We start from the raw sequence: 22,080 nt of genomic DNA on the forward strand, positions 1-22,080 counted from the left end.
TCTTAACTTCACAACTTATAATTCCTCATTAGAGTAGAGTATGTTGGTATAAATTAAATTTAATCTTTGCTAAAAAAAAAAAAAAAACCTCTCTTGGGTGCTCGTTCGATAGCACACATACTAAAATTGGAACGCTACAGAGAAGATTAGCATGGCCTCTGAGCAAGGATGACATGCAAATTCCTGAAGCATTCCATATTTTTATAGACACTTACAGAACTCTCCACCCCCAAATCTACAGAATATACATTCTTCTCAGCACCACATCATACGTACTCAAACTGACCACATAATTGGAAGTAAATCACCCCTCAGCAAATGCAAAAGAATGGAAATCATAACAAACAGTCTCTCAGACTGCAGTGTAATCAAATTAGAACTCAGGATTAAGAAACTAACTCAGAACCTCACAACTTCATGGAAACTGAACAACTGGCTCTTGAATGTTGACAGGATAAACAATGAAATGAAAGCAGAAATAAAGATGTTCTTCAAAACCAATAAGAATGAAGAAACAATGTAACAGAATCTCAGGGACACATTTAAAGCAGTGTCTAGAAGAAAATTTATAGCAATAAATGACCACATGAGAAGCAAGGAAAGATCTAAAATCGACACCCTATCAATTTAAATTGAAAGAGCTAGAGGAGGAAGATAAAAGAAAAAAAAAAAAAACAAAGCTAGCAGAAGACAAGAAATAATTAAGATCAGAGCAGAAATGAAGGAGATAGAGACACACACACACACACACACACAAAAAAAAAAAAAAAAAAAAAACAAACCCTTAAAAAAATCAATAAATCAAGGAGCTGTTTTTTTGAAAGAGCAACAAAACAGACCACTAGCCAGATTAATAAAAAGAAAAAGAGAGAAGAATCAAATCAATGCAACAAAAAATGATAAAGGGAATATCACCACCAATTCCACAGAAATACAAACTACCATCAGAGATTACTACAAACAACTCCATGCACATAAACCAGTAAGCCTGGAAGAAATGCATAAATTCCTGAACACTTGCACCCTCCCAAGCCTAAACCAGGAAGAAGTCAAAACCCTGAATAGACCAATAACAAGGGCTGAATTTGAGGCAGCAATTAATAGCCTACCAACCAAAAAAAGCCCAGGTCCAAATGGGTTCACAGCTGAATTCTACCAGACATACAAAGAGGAGCTGGTACCATTCCTTCTGAAACTATTCCAAACAATACAAAAAGAGAGAATCCTTCCCAAATCATTTTATGAGACCAACATCATCCTGATACCAAAACCTGGCAGAGACTCAACAAGAAAAGAAAACTTCAGGCCAATATCTATGATGAATATAGCAAAAATCTTCAACGAAATACTAGCAAACCGAATGCAAAAGCACATCAAAAAGCTTATCCATCACGATCAAGTAGGCTTCATCCCGGGAATGCAAGGATAGTTCAATATATTCAAGTCTATAAATGTAATTCACCACATAAACAAAACCAAAGACAAAAAACACGATTATCTCAATAGATGCAGAGAACATCTTTGACAAAATTCAACAGCCCTTTGTGCTAAAAACTCTCAATAAAGTAGATATCAACAGAGCATATCTCAAAATAATAAAAGGTATTTACAACAAACCCACAGCCAATATCATACTGAATGGGCAAAAATTAAAAGCATTCCCTTTAAAAACTGGCAGTAGACAAGGATGCCCTCTCTCACCACTCCTATTCAATATAGTATTGGAAGTTGTAGCCAGAGCAATCAGGTAAGAAAAAGAAATAAAGAGCATTAAATTAGGAAAGGAGGAAGTCAAATTGTCTCTGTTTGCAGATGACATGATTGTACATTTAGAAGATCCCATTGTCTCAGCCCAAAAGCTCCTGAAACTCATAAGCAACTTCAGCAAAGTTTCAGGATACAAAATCAATGTGCAGAAATCACAAGCATTCCAATACACCAATAACAGACTAACAGAGAGCCAAATCAAGGACTGACTGTCATTCACAATTGCTACAAAGATAATAAAATGCCAAGGAATACAACTAACAAGGAATGTAAAGGACCTCTTCAAGGAGAACTACAAACCACAGTCAGAGAAATAAGAGAGGACACAAACAGATGGAAAAACATTCTATGCTCATGGTTAGGAAGAATCAATATGGTGAAAATGGCCATACTGCCCAAAGTAATTTGGAGATTCAATGCTATCCCCATCAATCTACCAATGACCCTCTTCACAAAACTGAAAAAACCACCTTAAACTTCATATGGAACCAAAAGAGAGCCCGCATCGCCAAGTCAATTCTAAGCAAAAAGAACAAAGTGGGAGGCATCACACTCTCTGACTTCAAACTATACTATGAGGCTACAGTAATCAAAATAGCATGGTACTGGTACCAAAACAGAGATATAGACCAATGTAACAGAACAGAGGCCTCAGAGGCAATGCCACACGTCTAGACCCATCTGATCTTTGACAAATCTGACAAAAACAAGCAATGGGGAAAGGATTCCCTATTTAATAAATGGTGTTGGCAAAACTGGCTACCCATGTGCAGAAAGCAGAAACTGGACCCCTCCCTGACACCTTACACTAAAATTAACTCCAGATGGATTAAAAGCTTAAACATAAGACCTAACACCATAAAAACCCTGGAAGAAAACCTAGGCAAAACCACTCAGGTTGTAGGCATAGGCAAGGACTTCATGACTAAAACACCAAAAGCATTGACAACAAAAGCCAAAATAGACAAATGGGATCTCATTAAACTCCAGAGCTTCTGTACAGCAAAAGAAACAATCATTAGAGTGAACCAGCAACCAACAGAATGGGAAAAAATTTTTGCTATCTGCCCATCTGACAAAGGACTAATATCCAGAATCTACAAAGAACTAAAACAGATTTACAGGAAAGAAAAGCAAACCCATTCAAAAGTGGGCAAAGGATAAGAACAGACAATTTTCAAAAGAAGACATATATGAGGCCAACAAACATGAAAAAATGCTCATCATCAGTGGTCATTAGAACAATTCAAATCAAAACTGCATTGAGATACCACCTTACACCAGTTAGAATGGCAATCATTAAAAAATCTGGAGACAACAGATGCTGGAGAGGATGTGGAGAAATAGGAACACTTTTACACTGTTGGTGGGAGTGTAAATTAGTTCAACCATTGTGTAAGACAGTGTGGGGATTCCTCAAGGACCTAGAAATATAAATTCCATTTGACCCAGCAATCAATCCCATTACTGGGTATATATCCAAAGGATTATAAATCATTCTATTATAAAGACACATGCACATGTTATGTTCATTGTGGCACTGTTTACAATAGCAAAGACTTGGAACCAACCCAAATGCCCATTGATGATAGACTGTACAAGGAAAATGTAGCACATATACACCATGGAATACTATGCAACCATAAAAAAGATGAGTTCATGATTTTTTTAGGGACATGGATGAATCTGGAAACCATCTTTCTCAGCAGACTGATACAAGAACGGAAAATCAAACACCACATGTTCTCACTCATAGGCAGGTGTTGTACAATGAGAACACATGGACACAGGGAAGGAGTGTCACCCACTGGGGTCTGTTTGGGGGGATTAGGGGAGGGACAGTGGGGGGTAGGGAGTTGGGGAGGGATAACATGGGGTGAAATGCCATATATAGGTGACGGGGATAGAGGCAGCAAAGCACATTGCCATGTATGTACCTATGCAACAATCATACATGTTCTGCACATGTACCCCAGAACCTAAAGTGTGATAAAATATATTTTTAAAAATCTCTCTTGGAATATGCAGTACCCTTGTTTTGCTCATTTACTTTAACAAAGTAAATAACACAGGTGTAAACCAGTGCACGTGAGACATTTGTTTTGACCTCATGTCAATAAATAATGACAACCTAAGAGGAGTTATTTTTGTTTCTTTCAGTTCCAAAGAAATGGGATTTTATATCAACTTGCAAATTCTGTTTCTTTTTTTTTTCTTTTTTTCTTTTGAGACAGAATCTTGCTCTGTCACCCAGGTAGGAATGCAATGGCCTGACCATGGCTCACTGCAGTCTCAACCTCCGAGGTTCAAGTGATCCTCCTGCCTCAACCAATGGAGTAGTTGGGACTACAGAAACACAGCACCACACCTCGCCAGTTTTTACGTTTTTTTATAGGGATGAGACTTGCCATTTTGCCGGGGCTGGTCTTGAACTCCTGGGATTAAGCAATCGTCCTGCCTTAGCTTCTTACAGTACTCGGATTATAAGAGTGAGCCATGGCAACTGGCCTTCAAGTCCCAGTCTTTATGCCAACGAAGTGATTTTTATATAAAAATAAGCAGAATTGGCATTAGGAATATAAGACCTAGAAGTTTTTAATTTGGATATGTAGCTAAGGTTTTACTGATTGAGCACTCACTGTCTTACATCCATCCAGGGGCCTTTTTATAATGTATGTAACCAAGCAACCCAATTAAAAAATGAAAAATTAATTTAACCAGATAGTTGTTCAGTTGAAATAATGAATTTTCAAATGGTAGAAGGTTTGTTTATGGAATTCACTTTGTTTTTTTTTTTTTGACTTCTTATATTATTAATATCCATCTATCTATCTATCTATCTATCTATCTATCTATCTATTTCTTCATCCTTTCATCTGTCAGTATGCATGCCTTTGTATATAAGAAGATTCATGGAAGACCTGTGAAGTGCCAGGCCTTATGCAATGTTGACCCATTTGATCATTCAAAAGCATTTATTTCCCAGTTTCTGTGTCCAAGGTACTTTGCTAAGAAGTAGGGCCAGGTATGGTGGCTCACATCTGTAATCTCAACACTTCAGGAGGCTCAGGTGGGAGGACTGCTTGAGCTCAGGATTTTGAGACCACTTGGGCAACATAGTGAGACCCCTTTTCCACAACAAATTTTAAAAAGTAGCCAGGTATGGTGGCACATGCCTGTAGTTCCTGCCACTGGGGAGGCTGAGGTGGGAGCATTGCTTGAACCTGGGAGGTTGAGGCTGCAGTGAACCATGATCTAACCATTTCAATCCAGCCTGGGTGACAGCAAGACCCTGTCTCAAAAAGATAGAGAAATAGGTGGTTAGTTATAAGCAAAACAGGCACCCTTTCTTCATGAAATTTATGATCTACCGTGGTACATAAAGGAAGACTCAATAACCACACACATGGACACAAATACAATTATGAAATTAGTAAAAAGAATCAGAAGGGAAACCAACTGGTTTTAATGGTAGCGAATCAGACAGTGGGAGAAGAGAGGAGTGCTCCTTAGGAAGGGGCTCACTGAAGTCCTCTGTGAGGAAAGGTCTTCAGTCTGGAGCCTGAAGGAAGGGAGCCTGCCATGCAATGCTTGGAGGAAGGCCAGTGGGCAGTGTGAAGAGTCAGTGCACAGACCCTGCCTTGTAAGGCTTGTGCGGTCAGTGTAAACAGAACAGACATCATGATGTGTGGCAACCAGGCTTGTATTGCCAGTCACGTTCTGTATCAACAGTTCATTTCAGTTTTAGGTATAAAAATGCTGAGAATAATGGAGAGAAATATCCCCTGTGCACTTCTGGCAGAGTTGTAAGAAATATTAATGAAGTTCTAATCAGAACTTGGCTTGCTTCATCAAAGAGAGAGTTCTGGATAACATGCTATGGATGCAAATATAAAAGTAAAGAAACTACATGTTTACCAAGGTAAAGAATGAAGAAGTTTGAAATGCACACATATACACACACGAATATCACTGATTAGTTGCCACTATTGATGATGTTAAGAGATATTTATTTTTTCATTCACTAATTTATTTTACTAATATTGGCTTGACACTTTGTGTATTGGGCACTGTGTTCTGGTTGATGCGAACGAAGTCCTGAAGAGGACAGCCTTTCCTAATGCAAGAAGAGGATGACAGACATAATGGCAATGTGAAGGCAGCCTAATAGAACTAAGCAAAATGCCTTAGGAACATGGAAGTTCTTTTTTTTTTTTTTTTTTTTTTTTTTTTTTCCCAGAGTTTTGTTCTTGTCGCCCAGGCTGGAGTGCACTGGCCTGATCTCGGTTCACTGTAACCTCCGCCTCCAAGTTCAAATGATTCTCTTCCCTCAGCTTGCTGAGTAGCTGGGATTACAGGTGTGTGCCACCATGCCTGGCTAATTTTTGTATTTTTAGTAGAGACAAGGTTTCACCATGTTGGCCAAGCTGGTCTCAAACTCCTGACTTCAGGTGGTCTGCCTGCCTCAGCCTCCCAAAGTGATGGAATTACAGATGTGAGCCACCACACCTGGCCAGGAATATGGACGTTCTTAACTCACTGTAACTCCTACCTATCTCTTCAACATCATCTTTTAAAAAAGAGTTAACTTCGTTTTTCGGTGTCTTAAATGTGATGCGCTAACTCCCTCTTTGCTTTGTAAAGGTTATTTTCTGTCTGAAACATGTAATTACTTTCTATTCATTATTTAAGCCTTTATTTACATTTATTTATTCCAAAGAATCTTTTTTAAATCAATGTTTCTCAAAGCGGAGTGGTCTATAAACCATCTATATCGTAATTACCTGAGAATATTTTCTTTAAAATGCGGATTCTTGCAAACCATCCTCAACCACACCCTCTAAATGAGTAGAGATCCATAAATGCACATTTTAATACATTTTCCTGGAAGTTATTTTGTATTCTGAATTTGATCACTGCTACCCTAGATTTGTCAAGGATCTTTTTTACATTCCCATAGACATAATGATCTCCCTCTACTGTAAGATGTATTGCCTGAAATTGTTGCTGGTCTACGAAATCAATCCTCCAAAATGATTCAAAGCTCACAGAGATGGGAGAAATGTGTTTGCTAGCCATCGTAAGTCCACTATCAAACATGGAGCTTTGGCTATCTAGGAGGCCAATAATTAAATGTAAGTTTTGCAGAGCAGGTACAGAAGTTATCCAGGTTATAATGGAGCAGAACGTTCTTCCAGGCAGAGGAAATCGTGTTTGCCTCTTTAGGGAAGAGCAAATTAGCTCAGATCATACACAGCAGACAGGTTGGATGTGTAGGTGGGAGAATGGGTGTTAGTGAGTGAGTAGCTGTTAAGTCAGGCTAGGGAAATAAAATTGTGTTTAGCTTATCAGTAGTTCCATGTCGTAGACCTACAGAAAAGTGTCAAGTATAGCATACCAGAAAAAAAAAAAAAAGAGGGTATGGCCATGAAAGCTGGGTTCCAGGCCTGAACTGGCCATGGACTGGTTAATCTGCTTTAAACAGTTACTTGACCTTATGTATCTTGTCTTTCCTAACTGGAAATTATGTATAATTATCTCACTTTCTCACTTCACAAGGATGAAATATTTATATAGGACATACAAATGAGCATAAGTATAACAGCAGTAAGCAAACGCCAAGTTTGTTTGTGTGTGTGTGTTTAACCAAATTTGAAAATCCTCTTTCAGGATTGAAAGATTTATTTATTTATTTCTTGGACTTTGGGCACTTCTTGTAGTGAAGTTTTCAGACTGTTTGCTCCTTACCTGAAAGCCACAATGAACTCCAGAGGGAACAATTTTTATTTGTGTACACTGCTCATACCTTTCATCAACATTGATTCGGCTTACTTATATTTTATCTCGATACAACATTTTACTCTCATGAGCCCCTGTTGTATGGGTCTGTATGGCTTTGTATTGTGATACTTTAGGATTTAAGTTTCCTAAGTAACTTTTTACATATAGAAAATGTCATATCACAACCAAGAGCAATGTCTGTTTTTAGCAAATTGCTGATCTTTTCTTCCTTCTTTCATGTAAAAAACCGCACGTACGAACACACAAACCTGTTTGCACAAAATTAGCCTGGATTTCTTCTGTCACTCTCTCCTGTCAAACAATTGTGACTGTGTAAAGTGTTGTGCATTCTGAGGCTAAAATTGGCTCTATGCTACTTTCTCTGTCATCACAGATCTACCAGATTTAGTAGAGGAGCATCGCTTTACTTACAAGAAAAAAAGGTGTTTACAAAATAATGTAGAAAGTCAAATTTTAAATACCCAAAAAAGTTAGTTTAGAATAAATTAACTAAGTCATTCAAAATCTGAGTGCTACGTTTGTTCAATTTTGAATCAGTAGGAAATGGTAATTTTATAGATTTCCACAGCAAGTGTATTAGCATCTACATCTTAGTTCTAAATGCAGTAATACTTGGGAATGTTGAGGGCCACTGACGCCAGACAAAAGAGTTTGGAACTGATGAGCAATAGGAGGAGTCAAAGATTCTACTACTACTCCCAACTACACCTCTTCCTCCTCCTAACAATATGCACTTATTATGGTAAGATGCTAGTCAAAGGATGAACATTCAGTTAGAATGATACTAAGTTGTGGAGAATAAGTTCAGGGAACCTATCATACATCGTGGTGACTGCAGTTAATAACAAAATAGTATATATTTGAAAATTACTGAGAGTAGATTTTAAGTTTTATTACAACACTCAAAAATGGTATGTAAGGTAATTCCCCATGTTATGTTAAATAGCTTGACTTAGTCATTCTACAATGTATGCATATGTCAAAACATCATGTTGAACAACGAAAATATATACAAAAACCAAACAAATACATAAAAACACCAAAGATGCATTAATGGTTATTGAGCTATAAATTTGACTTTTATTTTATTTCTTTCTGATACAATTCATGTGACAGGTACTATTATTCCTATTTTATAGTGGATAAAATTGAAGAAATGTGGAAACAGACATTACATGTGCAAGTTCACGATTCAGCAAATTAGGTCTAGCTAATTTCCAACCTGTACCTATCAGAAGCCCATGCTGTTTTTCCATCACCATTGGAGGGCATGGGACTAAAATCAAAAGAGAATCAAGAACTGTATTTGATGATATTTGAAATATATTTAGTGAGAGAAACTAAGTCAATTTCAAATAAGATATTTGGATATGCTGTTGCTTTTTCTTTATGAGATATCTTTGGTTTCTTAAGGCAACAGCATGACTTTTGAACATTGTAATTCTCCTTTTGGGATAAGATTTTTAAATTGGTATAAAATCTTGGTAAACGCGAAAAAGGGAATACTGGTATTTTTCAATGGTGTGGACTTTGCTTGCATTCTCATTTTATCAGCTTTTGAGGAGCCACATTCACTATTAAGTTTGTCTTCAACATCCATTCTCTAGCAGAGCATATAAAACAGTCCCTTCATCTAACTGTGTATGAATCTAATGTAATTTTAACCTAAAAACAGAAAAATGAATTAGGAAATACATTTGTCTTTGATATAATACAGAGTTTAGTAAATTCTGTGAGGCATTTAACCAAAATAACTTGTGCTTTCTGTAATTTTTACAACCCATTTTTTAGATAATTTATGTAAAATTATTTTACTCTATATAGCATACAGGAGATATCTGGCACTTTTTTTTTTTTTTTTGAGGCTGCATTGCTCAGAATTTGGCATTTAAAATCATGTAGACTTGGGTTTAAATCTCAACCCCAGTATATGATTTTCAGTACATCTTTGAACTTCTTTGAGTCCCAGTTACCTCATACATTTTGAAGGTTGAGAACACACACATGGAAGAATTTTGAGGGTAATAGAAATAATTCTTTGACAACAATTATTACAGTTGTATGTAGCTATTCAGTAAGTGGCGAATGTTGAGTATTTTGCAGCTTTAAAATTATTGCTTTTGGAAAATTATTATAACACACTATGTATTATTTAACACTATTATGAGAAACTAAAATCATTTAGAACCTTCCTAACTTTTGTTTTATTTTTGTTTTTATCTCTCCATCTGTGTAAGAATCTGAGAAATTATAATCTCGAGCTTCATGCCGAGAACATTTTATCCTATCAGTGATTCTTGTTCTTTTCACTCATTTTCAGAAATACCTCCAGGTCTCTGTCCTTATAATACATCTAGAAGAAACACAATTCCCTAGAGATAGGGCTTTATTTAAAACATTTCTTCATTCAAGGTGAGAATGTCCATTTGCTGGCATTTTCCCCAACTTATCTGTGCACATATCCTTACACCTGGAGTGTGTATTCACGACATTCACTATAGTGATGTCCCCCAAGGACCTTGACACTATGTAGGCTTCTTTCCCACTGAGTTTTGGGAATACGAGCTGGCGATTTTGACTTAGACCCTTCAGGCAGAACTACAGTGACTTATCAGTTTCCATGATTCTGAAATCCTACAATGCAAAAACTTCATGACAGTTTATGCTCCTCTTCTCTTGTCTTCTGCCTCTTCCTCTAAATATTTCTGATCTTTAACTCTACCTCTTGCTAACTACCAATCTGTACCTAATCCATATTCTGAATTGTATCTGGGTACACTGAGTTCTGGTGCCACCAGCAAAAAGCATCCCATCCATTTAAGTTTTTTGTGAGATGCTTGATGTGGTACACAGTCTTTTAAAGCTCATAACAAACAAACATATGTGATTCTTTCATGAATAAGTAAAAATATATGTCAACTCTGTATGAGATTTATTTGAATATTTGGAAGACAGACGTTTCCTCATACATCTCAGTGTTCTTTTATATTTGAAGAAGTGACACTTCACATTATTATTCGATTTTCATTATCATTATTGGGAAAGTTCTCACAAAATCTCAGACCTGAAGTTGTAGATAGAATTATGGCCCACACATATGTCTGCATCCTAAACCTCAGAACCCAAGAATATATTAGGCTATGTGTCAAAGAGGAAGTAAGGTCGCAAATATAATTAATGTTGCTCATCAGCTGTATTTGGAACAGGAAGATAATCCTGTATTATCAGGATGAATCTAGTGTAATCAAAAGGGTCTTTAAAAGTAAAAGAAGGAGATAGAAGACAGAATTATAGGCTGAAGTAACTATGGAAGAAAGACACAGAGAAATATAACATTGCTTTCCTTGAAATAGAGAAGGAGTCTATAGAAGTCATGAAATGTGGGTGGCTTCCAGAAGCTAGAGAAGGCAAGGAAATGTAATATTTCCCCAGAGCCCCTAGAATAAATGCAGCCTTGCTGACCCCTTGGTTTTTAGCTCAATGAAAGCTATAGCAGACTTCAAATCCACAGAACTGCAAGATAACACACTTGTGCTTTAAGCTGTCTTAAGTCATTTAAGTTTGTGGCAATTTGTCACAGCAGCCACATAACATAAATACACAATTTTATTTTTTTTATGTAAGAAGACAGAGATGATAAATTGGTTAAGTTTACATGGGTGTTGACGGAGGAGAGTAAAATTAGAGCAAAACTTAGGAAAGGCAATATTAAGGGAGGTTGATTTCTCATCTTCTTCCATATCCTCATCACATTTCTTCCTTAACGTTGCTAACATAATGCATGCTTACAGATCAGTGGAGACTGTTTGACCATTTATGAATCAAAATAAAATCATAATCTACACTTGGTAGATGAGAGAGTTCCTACCGTCTTTCAGAAAACAAACAAATTATCTTAATAAATAACCATTTAAAGCATCTTGGTATGTTAAGACTATTACTTCTTAGGAAAAAAAATGGCTCATTATACATTGCAGTTTTATGTAACTGCATCATAGCAGTTTGTTCAAATGACCCTTTTAAGAAAAATAAATGGAAAACTGAGTAATCTTACCACAAATCTTAAAGAAAATGAGACATTTGATCTTGCTATGAATCCCAAATTATTGCATGTTCATCTTTTATAAAGTCTCAAAGATATTTTAGGACGTTGAATGCTACCATAAAAAACCCATGCACACCAATCAGTTCCATGGACAGAAGCAAGCAGGTAGAAATCTTGAATAGAAGGTCAGTCTACACAGGTGGCTTAAAATAATTTACACGATAAATCTTTGGAAGGACAGTGTTGACTTCTAATCGCTCTACTCCTTTATTTTTTTTTTCTCTAGCTACGTTTTTGAGAGAAGTGTTATAATGAACATTGTAGTGTGCTTACACTAATCACCAGCATCCAAGGATAAATGGTGATGGGGATAATGACACAAATTCTATAAAACTCCTAGAGTATAGAACAGATTTATTGTCTTTGTTACAGTTCATAAAATACATGAATGAAAATTTAGAAGTTTGGAACATTTTTATCTCAAAGCAGAGATGGCCCTGACAATTTTCTGTGAAATGTGGTTGATATATTGATGCTTGCATTGGGAGTGGAGTTGGGAAAAGGAAATACAAAGAGATAGGGGAGGATTTTCTTTACTCAAAGTGTAACGAGGTAATTTCTATAATTTTAGACATTACTTGAAGAGGACCCAGCAAAATTTGAAAAATCAAAAAAATAAAGGGCTTCTGATTGTCTTTTACATTGCAGAGAATCTTGGTTTGGATTCTGAAGTTGCTAAAGCAAATGCCCTGGGTTTTGTTGGATGCATGGCTTCCGTCCAGTACAACCACATAGCACCACTGAAGGCTGCCCTGCGCCATGCCACTGTCGCGCCTGTGACTGTCCATGGGACCTTGACAGAATCCAGCTGTGGCTTCATGGTGGACTCAGATGTGAACGCGGTGACCACAGTGCACTCTTCATCAGGTACACTCTAGAGAATGCGTAAGGGAGCTTCTGTCACTGGCACTACTTTTGGTGTCTTCAAGAAGCTTCCAGATTAAAGTGTTGGCTAATATGACTCAATTTTTACCTTGCATAATTACAGGTGGTTAAAAATTATGATTATGATATTTCATGGGTGATTTTCATATATATTTGATGTAGTTCAATTTTTAATATTTTGAGAGAATGAGTAATTAGAACTAAATGCATAGTTGTGTACTTTGCTTATTATACACATATATAATGTGGTGTGTGTGTTTGTGTGTGTACATAGTCACTATTGTTGAAGTGGATACTGCTCTGAGAATCAAGGTGTTTAGAGAACACGGAGGCAGCAAGCTGGTTCCTGAATTAATATATTCAGATGATTAAATAAACCTTTTTAAGCTTTATTAAGAAATAATTGGCAAATACAAATTATATATTTTCAAAGTGTAAGATGTAATAATCTGATAAATATGTGCATTGTGCAATTATCACAATTAAATTAATCAACACACTTATCACCGTACATAGTTACCCATGTGTGTGTATGTGTGTGCATATCTGATGAGGACACTTAAGATTTACAATTTTAGCAAATATCAAGTAAATAATACAGTATGAATAACTGTAGTAATCATGCTATGCATTAGACCACCAAAATTTGGGCTGGGTGTGGTGGCTCATGCCTATAATTGCAGCATTTTGGGAGGCCAAGGTAGGCAGATCACCTGAGGTCAGGAGTTCGAGACCAGTCTGGCCAACATGGTGAAACCCCATCTCTATTAAAAATACAAAGATTAGCTGGGCATGGTGGCACGTACCTTACCTGTAACTCCAGCTACTCCGGAGGCTGAGGTTGAGAATCACTTGAACCCGGGAGGCAGAGGTTGCAGTGAGCTGATATCATGCCACTACTCTCCAGCCCGGGGGACAGAGTAAGACTCTTGTCTCAAAAAAAAAAAAAAAAAAAAAAAAAAAAAAAAAAAAATCACCAAAATTTAATCATCTTTTGACTGAAAGTTTGTGCTCTTTAACCAACAACTCTCCATTTCCTCCACACACCAGCCCCTGCAAACCACCGTTCTGTTTCTATGAGTTTGACTTTTATAGATTCCACATGTAAGTTATATCAGATATAGTATTTGTCTTTCTGTGTCTTGCTTATTTCACTTGGTGTGCTGTCCTCTAGGTTATTCCATATTGTCACAAATGGCATGATCTTTTTAAAGGCTGAATAATTTCTAATTGTGTGTGTATATGAAACAATATATTAATTCATTCAAGCATTAGCAGGCAGGATGTTTCCTTATCTTGGCTATTGTGAATAATACTGCCATGAACACATGAGTGCAGAAAACTGGAGGCATCATACTCCCTGATTTCAAACTATATTGTAAAGCTATGGTAATCAGAAAAGCATAATACTGGCATAAAACAGACACATAGACCAATGGAACAGAATACGGAGGCCAGAAATAGACCCAGGCTTATATAATCAACTAATTTTTGGTATAATTTCCAAAAACACATAATGGGGAAAATGTTGCTTATTCAATACATTGTGCTGGGAAGACTGAATATTCACATGTAAAAGAGTAGAATTGGACCTTTGTCTTTCACCACATAAAAATTAACTTGAAATGGATTAAAATCTCAAATGTAAGACCTGAGACTGTAAACTCCAGGAAGGGAACAATAAGGAAAAAGCTCCTTAACATTGGTCTTGAAAATATATATATTTTTACACGACACCAAAAGTAAGATCAAGAAGAGCAAAAATAAACAAATGGGACTGCATAAAACTAAACAATTCTGTACAGCAAAGAACACAATCCACACAATGAAAAGTCAACCTACAGAATGGGAAAAAATGTTTTTAAACCATATATCTGATGGGGGGTTAGTATCCAAAGCATAAAAAGGATTAATATAACCCAATAGCAAAAAAAGAAAAGAAAAAAAGAAAAACACTTAAAAATTAGGCAAAGGATGTGAATAGGGTTTTTGTTTTGTTTTTTTTTTCCACAAAAGACATGCAAACATCCAACAGGTGCATGAAAAGGTGTTTAGCATTACTGATCAACAGGGAAATGCAAATCAAAACCACAATAAGATGGCATCTCACAGCTGATAATATGATGGCTAGTATCAAAAAGACAAAAAAAAACAAATGTTGGAGAGAATGTGCAGAAAACAGAACACTTGTACACTCCTGATGGGAATTCAAATTGATACAGCCATTATGGAAGAGTAGAGATGTGTCTCAAAATATTGAAACTCCAATCCTATTTCTGAATATGTAACCAAAATAAATTAAATCTGCCTTTCTTAAAAATAGGAAATCCCCACAGCACCATCATCCATACATCCTCTGCTTCACCACTCTCTAAGTGCCTTTTCTATCTTTTCTTAGTCACTGTGATTTTGGGTGTCTTAAAATGTATCTGGGATCTTGTTTTAATCAGGTATGATAAGGTGGCAGGCATGAGATGACTGTCTTTGAAAGAAAAGTTTTTTTTCTTATAGTTCTCAAGAAAAAGAGATACATTATACCACTGAGAGCCACATGGAGAAGTGCCAGGTTTGGTCAGGAGGCAGAAAGAGAAAGGGGAAAGCAGGTAGGTGAGCTTGAGCCAGTTAGAATTGGATAATTTGAATAACTTGGGCAGGATAGGGGTAATCTCTAGTTGTCTAATACTTGGCCTTGAGTGATTTCAGGCAAGAAAAATATTGGATTGGTGAGTGTGAGTTAAGTGAGTTACTAGGGAATATGGGCTTTGGATTGATTGGTTTGCATATACAAGGCATGGTTACAGGCCTGTTGTTTGCTATCTCTAGGAATTAGCTAGTCCTGGGAGGGGCAGTGTCTCCCTGGCCAGCAAGGTCCTCAAGATATTAAAGCATTATAAGCACTGATTTAAAAAATGATTTATACACTGGGATAAAACCAAGACATCAACATATATCAACAGGCCAATACAATATAGATAGAAACAGTAATAATAGTGTCATCGTTCTGATTATGCTTTAAAGTGGTTTGCATATGGATGAGGGGGTATTGTCAGATTTTTCCAGGATGCTTTTTCTAAATCCACAGGATATTTATTTTATTCAGATTTTGCTGCTAATATTGATAATAAATATGGATTTTGTAAGTAGTGGTGATGAAGAGGCTAGGTCTGAGATGTTCGGTAAAGCTCCTAGGTTACTATGGTATCGTCTTACCCTCCCCTTGCCTCCCAGCTCACACTGAGAACAATAGAGGTAGGTGGTGAAGGGCCATTGTTATAAAACACTTTGGGCCATGATAATTTTCTCTTACAGGCACAATTCCCCCAGCAATGGTCTGTGATAGGTCATGATGTTTTGGTAGGAAGATAAAAGTTGAGACATCTTATACCATTTAACAAGTCAAAGGGATTTTAATATCTTGGGTAATACATTGAGAAACATTCTGTTTTATATGGCAAGACTCTTAGCCAAGATCTTTAGCCTGAGATCCTTAGTGCTCAGTCCAATATTTTGTAAAACTTGAGGGCTGGGCGCGGTGGCTCACTCCTGTAATCCCAGCACTTTGGGAGGCTGAGGTGGGCAGATTACAAGGTCAAGAGATCAAGACCATCCTGGCCAACATGGTGAAACCACGTCTCCATTAAAAATACAAAAATTGGCTGGGCGTGGTAGCGTGTGCCTGTAGTCCCAGCTACTCGGGAGGCTGAGGCAGGAGAATTGCTTGAACCCGGGAGGCAGAGGTTGCAGTGAGCCGAGATTGTGCCACTGCACTCCAGCCTGGCACCTGGTGACAGAGCGAGACTCTGTCTCAAAACAACAACAACAACATCAAGACTTGAGAAATAATTTTTTAACAAATCTGGTAATGTGAGTAGGATATTTAAATATTTCTGTCTACTCTTCCAGCAATGTATTGCCCACTCCGTTACTGCTTTAGGTATCACCCTTTTGTATTTCAAATACCATTTTGAGTTGTCTTTGATGAGATTGTTGTGATTCTCTTCTTGCCTCATGCGTCACACATCTTTTAAGCAGCTACTCAGTGTTGACTTCCGTAGTTAGTGGAGATAATAAAAAATAAGAAACTTTCAAAGTTCCTAATTTTTGAAATCTGTAAAGATGATAGAAGGCAATGGTTCCGGGAATGAGGGTGTGGCATTGGCTGCCTGGCACTATATCATAATACGATGTGAGCACTGCTAGAGCAAAGACAGGAGCAGGGTTTTTGGGTGGTGTGGAATCTAGAAAAAGCAGAAAATATATTTTTAAATGAACTAATGATCGATTTATAAATAATCTGGTCATGGCAATTGTTTAGGGAGAAGGGTTTGCAATGCTCAGAAGACGGAAGACCATTACAAAAGGAAATACATACGTTAAAGTGCAAAATTCTGGTAGAGTGTAGCATATCTAGTAATCAGTGAAAACCCCTCATGGGGAAATCATTAGGTGTAAGTGTAGAAGTTCTTATGGAAGTTCGTCTGGAATGTTAGCTCTCTCTCCCTCTATCTCTCTATATAGATAGATATTCCATAGAGATACATATAGATAATTGCCCAATGTCTATCTATATAATTATAATATATAATAAATTCTATGCTATAAGGATTGAGATGTATATATATGATATGTCTATTCTATATAAATCTATTCTTATAAATATAGATTGAGATGTGTATACATATATATGATATAAATAGGTAGATGCAGTTAAGCTGGGTCATTCTTTTTTGAGAGGGGAATTAAAACTAAAAGATATCTCTAAAATTGTTAAAGACAATTTAGACACACTGTGAAGAGAGAAGTACTGTTGAAATAAATGAGTAACTACCCCAAGGATTACTTTGTAGAAGGGGTCCGTTAAACGTGGATATAGACATGGTATTTTTAATTTTTGTAGTCTTGTTAGTGAAGCTGTCATCTTACTAGATCTGAAGTATTTTGTTTGTAGCTTTAATAAATATTAGAGAGTTAGAAGTAGCTAGCTGGGTTAATGTGTATTAATATATTATTAACAAAATTTGCTAGAAATGTGGAAATCTGATGTAAAAATCAACGATATGTAATAACCAAGGTTATTACTTTGGTTAATAATGTTAAAAGTAGTACGTAAATTCAGTAAGGGAGAAACCATTGTAAGTTGGAGTAAGAAAAAAAGGCCATGAGGCCAGACGCGGTGGCTTACGCCTGTAGTCTCTGCACTTTGAGAGGCTAAGGCAGTCAGATCATGAGATCTGGAGCTCGAGACCAGCCTGACCAACATGGTGAAACCCATCTCTACTAAAATTACAAAAATTAGCCGGACTTGGTGGTTCATGCCTGTAATCCCAGCTACTCAGGAGGCCGAGGCAAGAGAATTGCTTGAACACAGGAGGCGGAGATTGCAGTGAGCTGAGATTGCGCCCACTGCACTCCAGTCTAAGTGACAGAGCCAGATTAAGTCTAAACAAACAAAAAAAAAGGCCATGATCTAAATGATCTAATAAACCACAATGGATGACTCACATTTAAATACAGTCACAGTCATGTACCAGTATGCAGATAATGGTCCGCATAGTCTCCATAGACTGTGTCCTACAAAATTATAATGGAGCTGAAAAAGGTCATAGAAGTAAGATCATTGCAGCAATCATAAGAGCCTAGTACAACACCTTATGCACATGTTTGTGGTGACTCTGGTATAAACTTACTCCTCAATAAAAGCCTCGGGTATTTTCTTCAGGAAGTAATTCAGAAGAAGGCATTGTTAAGGTAGAAGATAGTAGCTCTTGCATGCTGTTGGCCTTGAAAACCTTTCAGTGGGACCACATAAGGAGGTGGGAGACAGCGATATTACTATCCTGAACCCGCGTAAGCCTAGCCTAGTGTGTATGTTTGTGTGTTTGTTTAAAAAATAAATAAATTTAGAAATAGAAAATAATCTTTATATATATATGTTTTATTATACTTAAATTTCTGGGGTACATGTGCAGAACTTGCAGGATTATTACATAGGTATACACTTGCCATGGTGGTTTGCTGCCTCCACCCCCAACAGACCCCAGTGTGTGATGCTCCCCTCCCTGTGTCCATGTGTTCTCATTGTTCAACGCCCGCCTATGAGTTAGAACATGCAGCGTTTGGTTTTCTGTTCTTGTGTCAGTTTGCTGAGAATGATGGTTTCCAGATTCATCCAGTCTATCACTGATGGGCATTTGGGAGTGAAAGGATATAAAGAATATTTTTGTATAGTTGTATGATATTTGTGTTTTAACTGTTATTACAAAAAAAATCAAAATTTTTTTAAAACTAAAAGTTTATAAAGCAAAAATGTTACTGTAAGCTAAGGTTAATGTATTATTGAAGAAAGAAAAAAATGTTAATAAATTTTTTGTAGCCTAAGTATAGAGTGTTTATAAAGTCTATAGAAGTGTAGAGCAATGTCCTAGACCTTCACCACTGACTCGTCCAGAACAACTTCCAGTCCTGCAGGCTCCATTCATGATAAGTGTCGTATGCAGGTGCACCCTTTCTTTAAATCTCATATTTTTACTCTGCCCTTTCTATGTTTACATATGCTTACATTTGTATACTTACAAATGTGTTACAGTTGCTTATAGTATTCATACAGCAACATGCTATACAGGTTTGTAGCCTGGGCGTAACAGTCTATATCATATGTACAGCCTAGGTGTGTCAAAGGCTGTACCATCTAGGATTGTGTGAGCACACTCTATGATTTCCACACAAGGACAAAATTGGCTAATGACACATTTCTCAGAATATATTCCCACCATTAAACCACACATGACTCTTTACAAAGAAGCAGGAGGCGTTTTAGGTAGGTAGACTAGCTCAGGGATATGCAAGAATAACAAGCACAGGAGATCTAATAACGAAATATGTTCATTTTCCTCTCTTCCTTTCTCCCTCCCTATCTCTCTTCTTTCTTTCTTCCCTGCCTTCTATCTTTCACCAGACCTCTTCCCCTCTCTCTCTCCCTTTCATTTCCTCATCTGATTTCTCATTTGCCATCTTCTCTTTGCCTGCCTGCTCTCTCTCTGTCTCTAACACCCACTATCATCATCATCACTTCATTGTTATCAATTGGTGATATATATAGATATATATAGATATATATAGATATATATATGTCTATGTTCTTCTGCCTGTATGAATGCATGTATATAGGCCATCTAGGTGTACAGAGATTATTAATAATAATATCAAGTTCCAAACCCAAGTTTTTCCCACCAGACCCACCTTATCAATGCCACCAATTCAGAATACCTGCCCCATGGCCAACCCCTTCTTTAACTACAATACCTTTACCATTTAACCCCACCAGCCTTTCTCTCATGTTGGTTTGTTTCTGCTCCAATATCAAGAGTCCTAGGAAAAGACCAACTCTGTACACCACAAACGGCATTAACTACCACACTCTGTTCACTCAAAGACACAGTAAGTACTTATCCAACATCTTTCATGTGTGTCTATGGCCGTGTGGTGAGTACTGCAGTATGAAGAAGTGTGTATGTCTTGGTTTTTTCAGTAGGAAGCTTCATGTCCCACTAGTGAGACAAGGATGTGCATGTTTATACACATACTAATGTGTATATAATTAATAGTAAGCAACAGTATAAAAAGAAAGAAGACTTACTGAACACATTGCACCAGACACCATTCTAAAAACATTTATAATAACTTGCATAATTCTTACAAAATCTTTTAAGGCAAAGACTATTCTTTTTACCATTTGACAGATAAGAAAGTTTAAATGACACATGACAGGACTGATGATATCACATGGAGCCTTGAATTCTGTTGCTGCCTGCACATCACCAATCTTGGTATTTTTCCAGCTGCAGAGAGGAGTAATAGAAAGACCCTGAGTGTGGAAATTGGATAGCTGTGGTGTGAATTACGCCTCTTCCATGAATGATCTGCAGGACTTTGGACGTGAAAGTTTGATTGTTCCAATCTAGTTTACTTCTTTGCCAAAGGGGAACAATAATACTCACGTTGTAGTCACTTCCCAATGATTAAGTGAAAAATAATAAGAGTGGCTGTTTGTAAGTGTGTAGCAGCCACATGGTCCTGAAAATTTGACATGCATTATACGCACACATAGAGGTGTCACTACTCCCCTTTAATACATATGCAAATTGATGTTTAAAACGAGGTCTTGCTCAATATCACCAGACAAACAACAGAGCTAAGATTCAGACTAAGGTCTGTGTGCCTTAAAATTGATGTTTTTTCTTATATCATACATAGTACTGTACATATGGTACAATTCATCTCTCATCAGTGAGGGCTGCTCCTGAGGCTGTTAATTCTCTAGCACTTTGGTTCTTCACTGACAATGAACTCAGAATCCTCTTGCATCTGGAGAAAACTCTCAAGCAGAGAAGCATGCCATGCATAGGAACTGTCCAGCAAGGCAACAAGGGACCTCCGGGGCAGGGTGAGGGCATGTGGGCAGGATACCATCATCATCTGTTTCAAGCCCTTATCTTACAACTTGCATATAAACGAACAGGGCTGTTGAACTCTAGGGTGTGAACAGTGCACTTCCAATGCCTTCTGCTTGTGCATGTTTTTTGAGTTCCTTGTAACATGTCAACTCACAACTACTTGAGGGCACCTGGTGCAATGCACAGGTGTGTCATTACAGGTGCGCCACACTGTAGACTTCCCGTCAGTGCTTTGAGTGAGAAGTGAAGTCCCATGTCTTTTACTCCTTTCAGATCCCTTTGGGAAGACAGATGAGCGGGAACCACTCACTAATGCAGTTCGAAGTGATTCGGCAATCATTGGAGGTAAAGAGTTCATTGTTGTTGAATGCAAAAAGACATAAATCATCCTGTATTTTGGATACCGTTATCTGAAGCCTTCCTTAATTAAGGCCATCCAATACACAGAGCCGCACATTATTTGCAAGCCTGTGAGCTGCTTTTCATGAGTAGTCATGTGTGCTGAATGATCAAAGGCACCCTCTGCCGATACCAGCAGCTCTGTGGATTTATCCTGCCTCTGATTCATGAGGCAGCTGAGCACTGAGTCAACAGCTGGAGCAGTTACTTACAGACAGCAGCTCACATTCTGCTCATTTCATATAGTTGTCACTGTTCCTAAAATGCAAACAAAGCAGAACAATAAAGCTAAATACTGGGAAGAAGCCACGTTGGGGCAGACAATGGGTGAAGCCGCAGTCCTGTCGAGTGTTCCCCACCAAGTGATTTGGGTTAGGTCTAACGAGCAGGGTGAAGCCCACAGGACTGTAGTTTCAACTCTCACTGCACATATGGTTACAGATGCAGATCTTGTCTGCTCTGCTGTGAGCTCAGCTCTCCTGCTTTTCCATTTTCTCACTGCCTGTTGGCCTCCCCACATTTTTATTCTGCTTCAGTTTGGCTTCTGCCTGCTGTGGCTTGATTTTTCCATCCGGGTCTTGAAACACAGAATGATTCCCAAGCTTTGCTTCATGTAAGATGCCTGTGAAAGACCAAACTCATTTCTGTCAAACATAACCTTAGCAGGTG

General features: G+C 37.5%; 1 protein-coding gene and 1 non-coding gene across 2 annotated transcripts in view; both read left to right on the forward strand.

Moving 5' to 3' along the window:
- The window catches only part of CNTNAP5 (contactin associated protein family member 5), an 882,261-nt gene that overhangs the window by 850,822 nt on the left and 9,359 nt on the right, over window positions 1–22,080 (forward strand). The window contains exons 22-23 of the mRNA XM_021667927.2: window positions 12,323–12,541; window positions 21,286–21,357. Coding sequence (XP_021523602.2) covers window positions 12,323–12,541; window positions 21,286–21,357 — 291 coding nt within the window. The remainder of the gene's footprint in view (window positions 1–12,322; window positions 12,542–21,285; window positions 21,358–22,080) is intronic.
- On the forward strand, window positions 98–203 carry LOC135277043 (U6 spliceosomal RNA). Its single transcript, XR_010344655.1, has one exon. It is a non-coding gene; the product is annotated as a U6 spliceosomal RNA (small nuclear RNA).

Source organism: Aotus nancymaae, unplaced genomic scaffold, assembly GCF_030222135.1.
Source record: "Aotus nancymaae isolate 86718 unplaced genomic scaffold, 86718_ANA_hifiasm-v0.15.2.pri h1tg000029l, whole genome shotgun sequence".
Taxonomy (NCBI): domain Eukaryota; kingdom Metazoa; phylum Chordata; class Mammalia; order Primates; family Aotidae; genus Aotus; species Aotus nancymaae.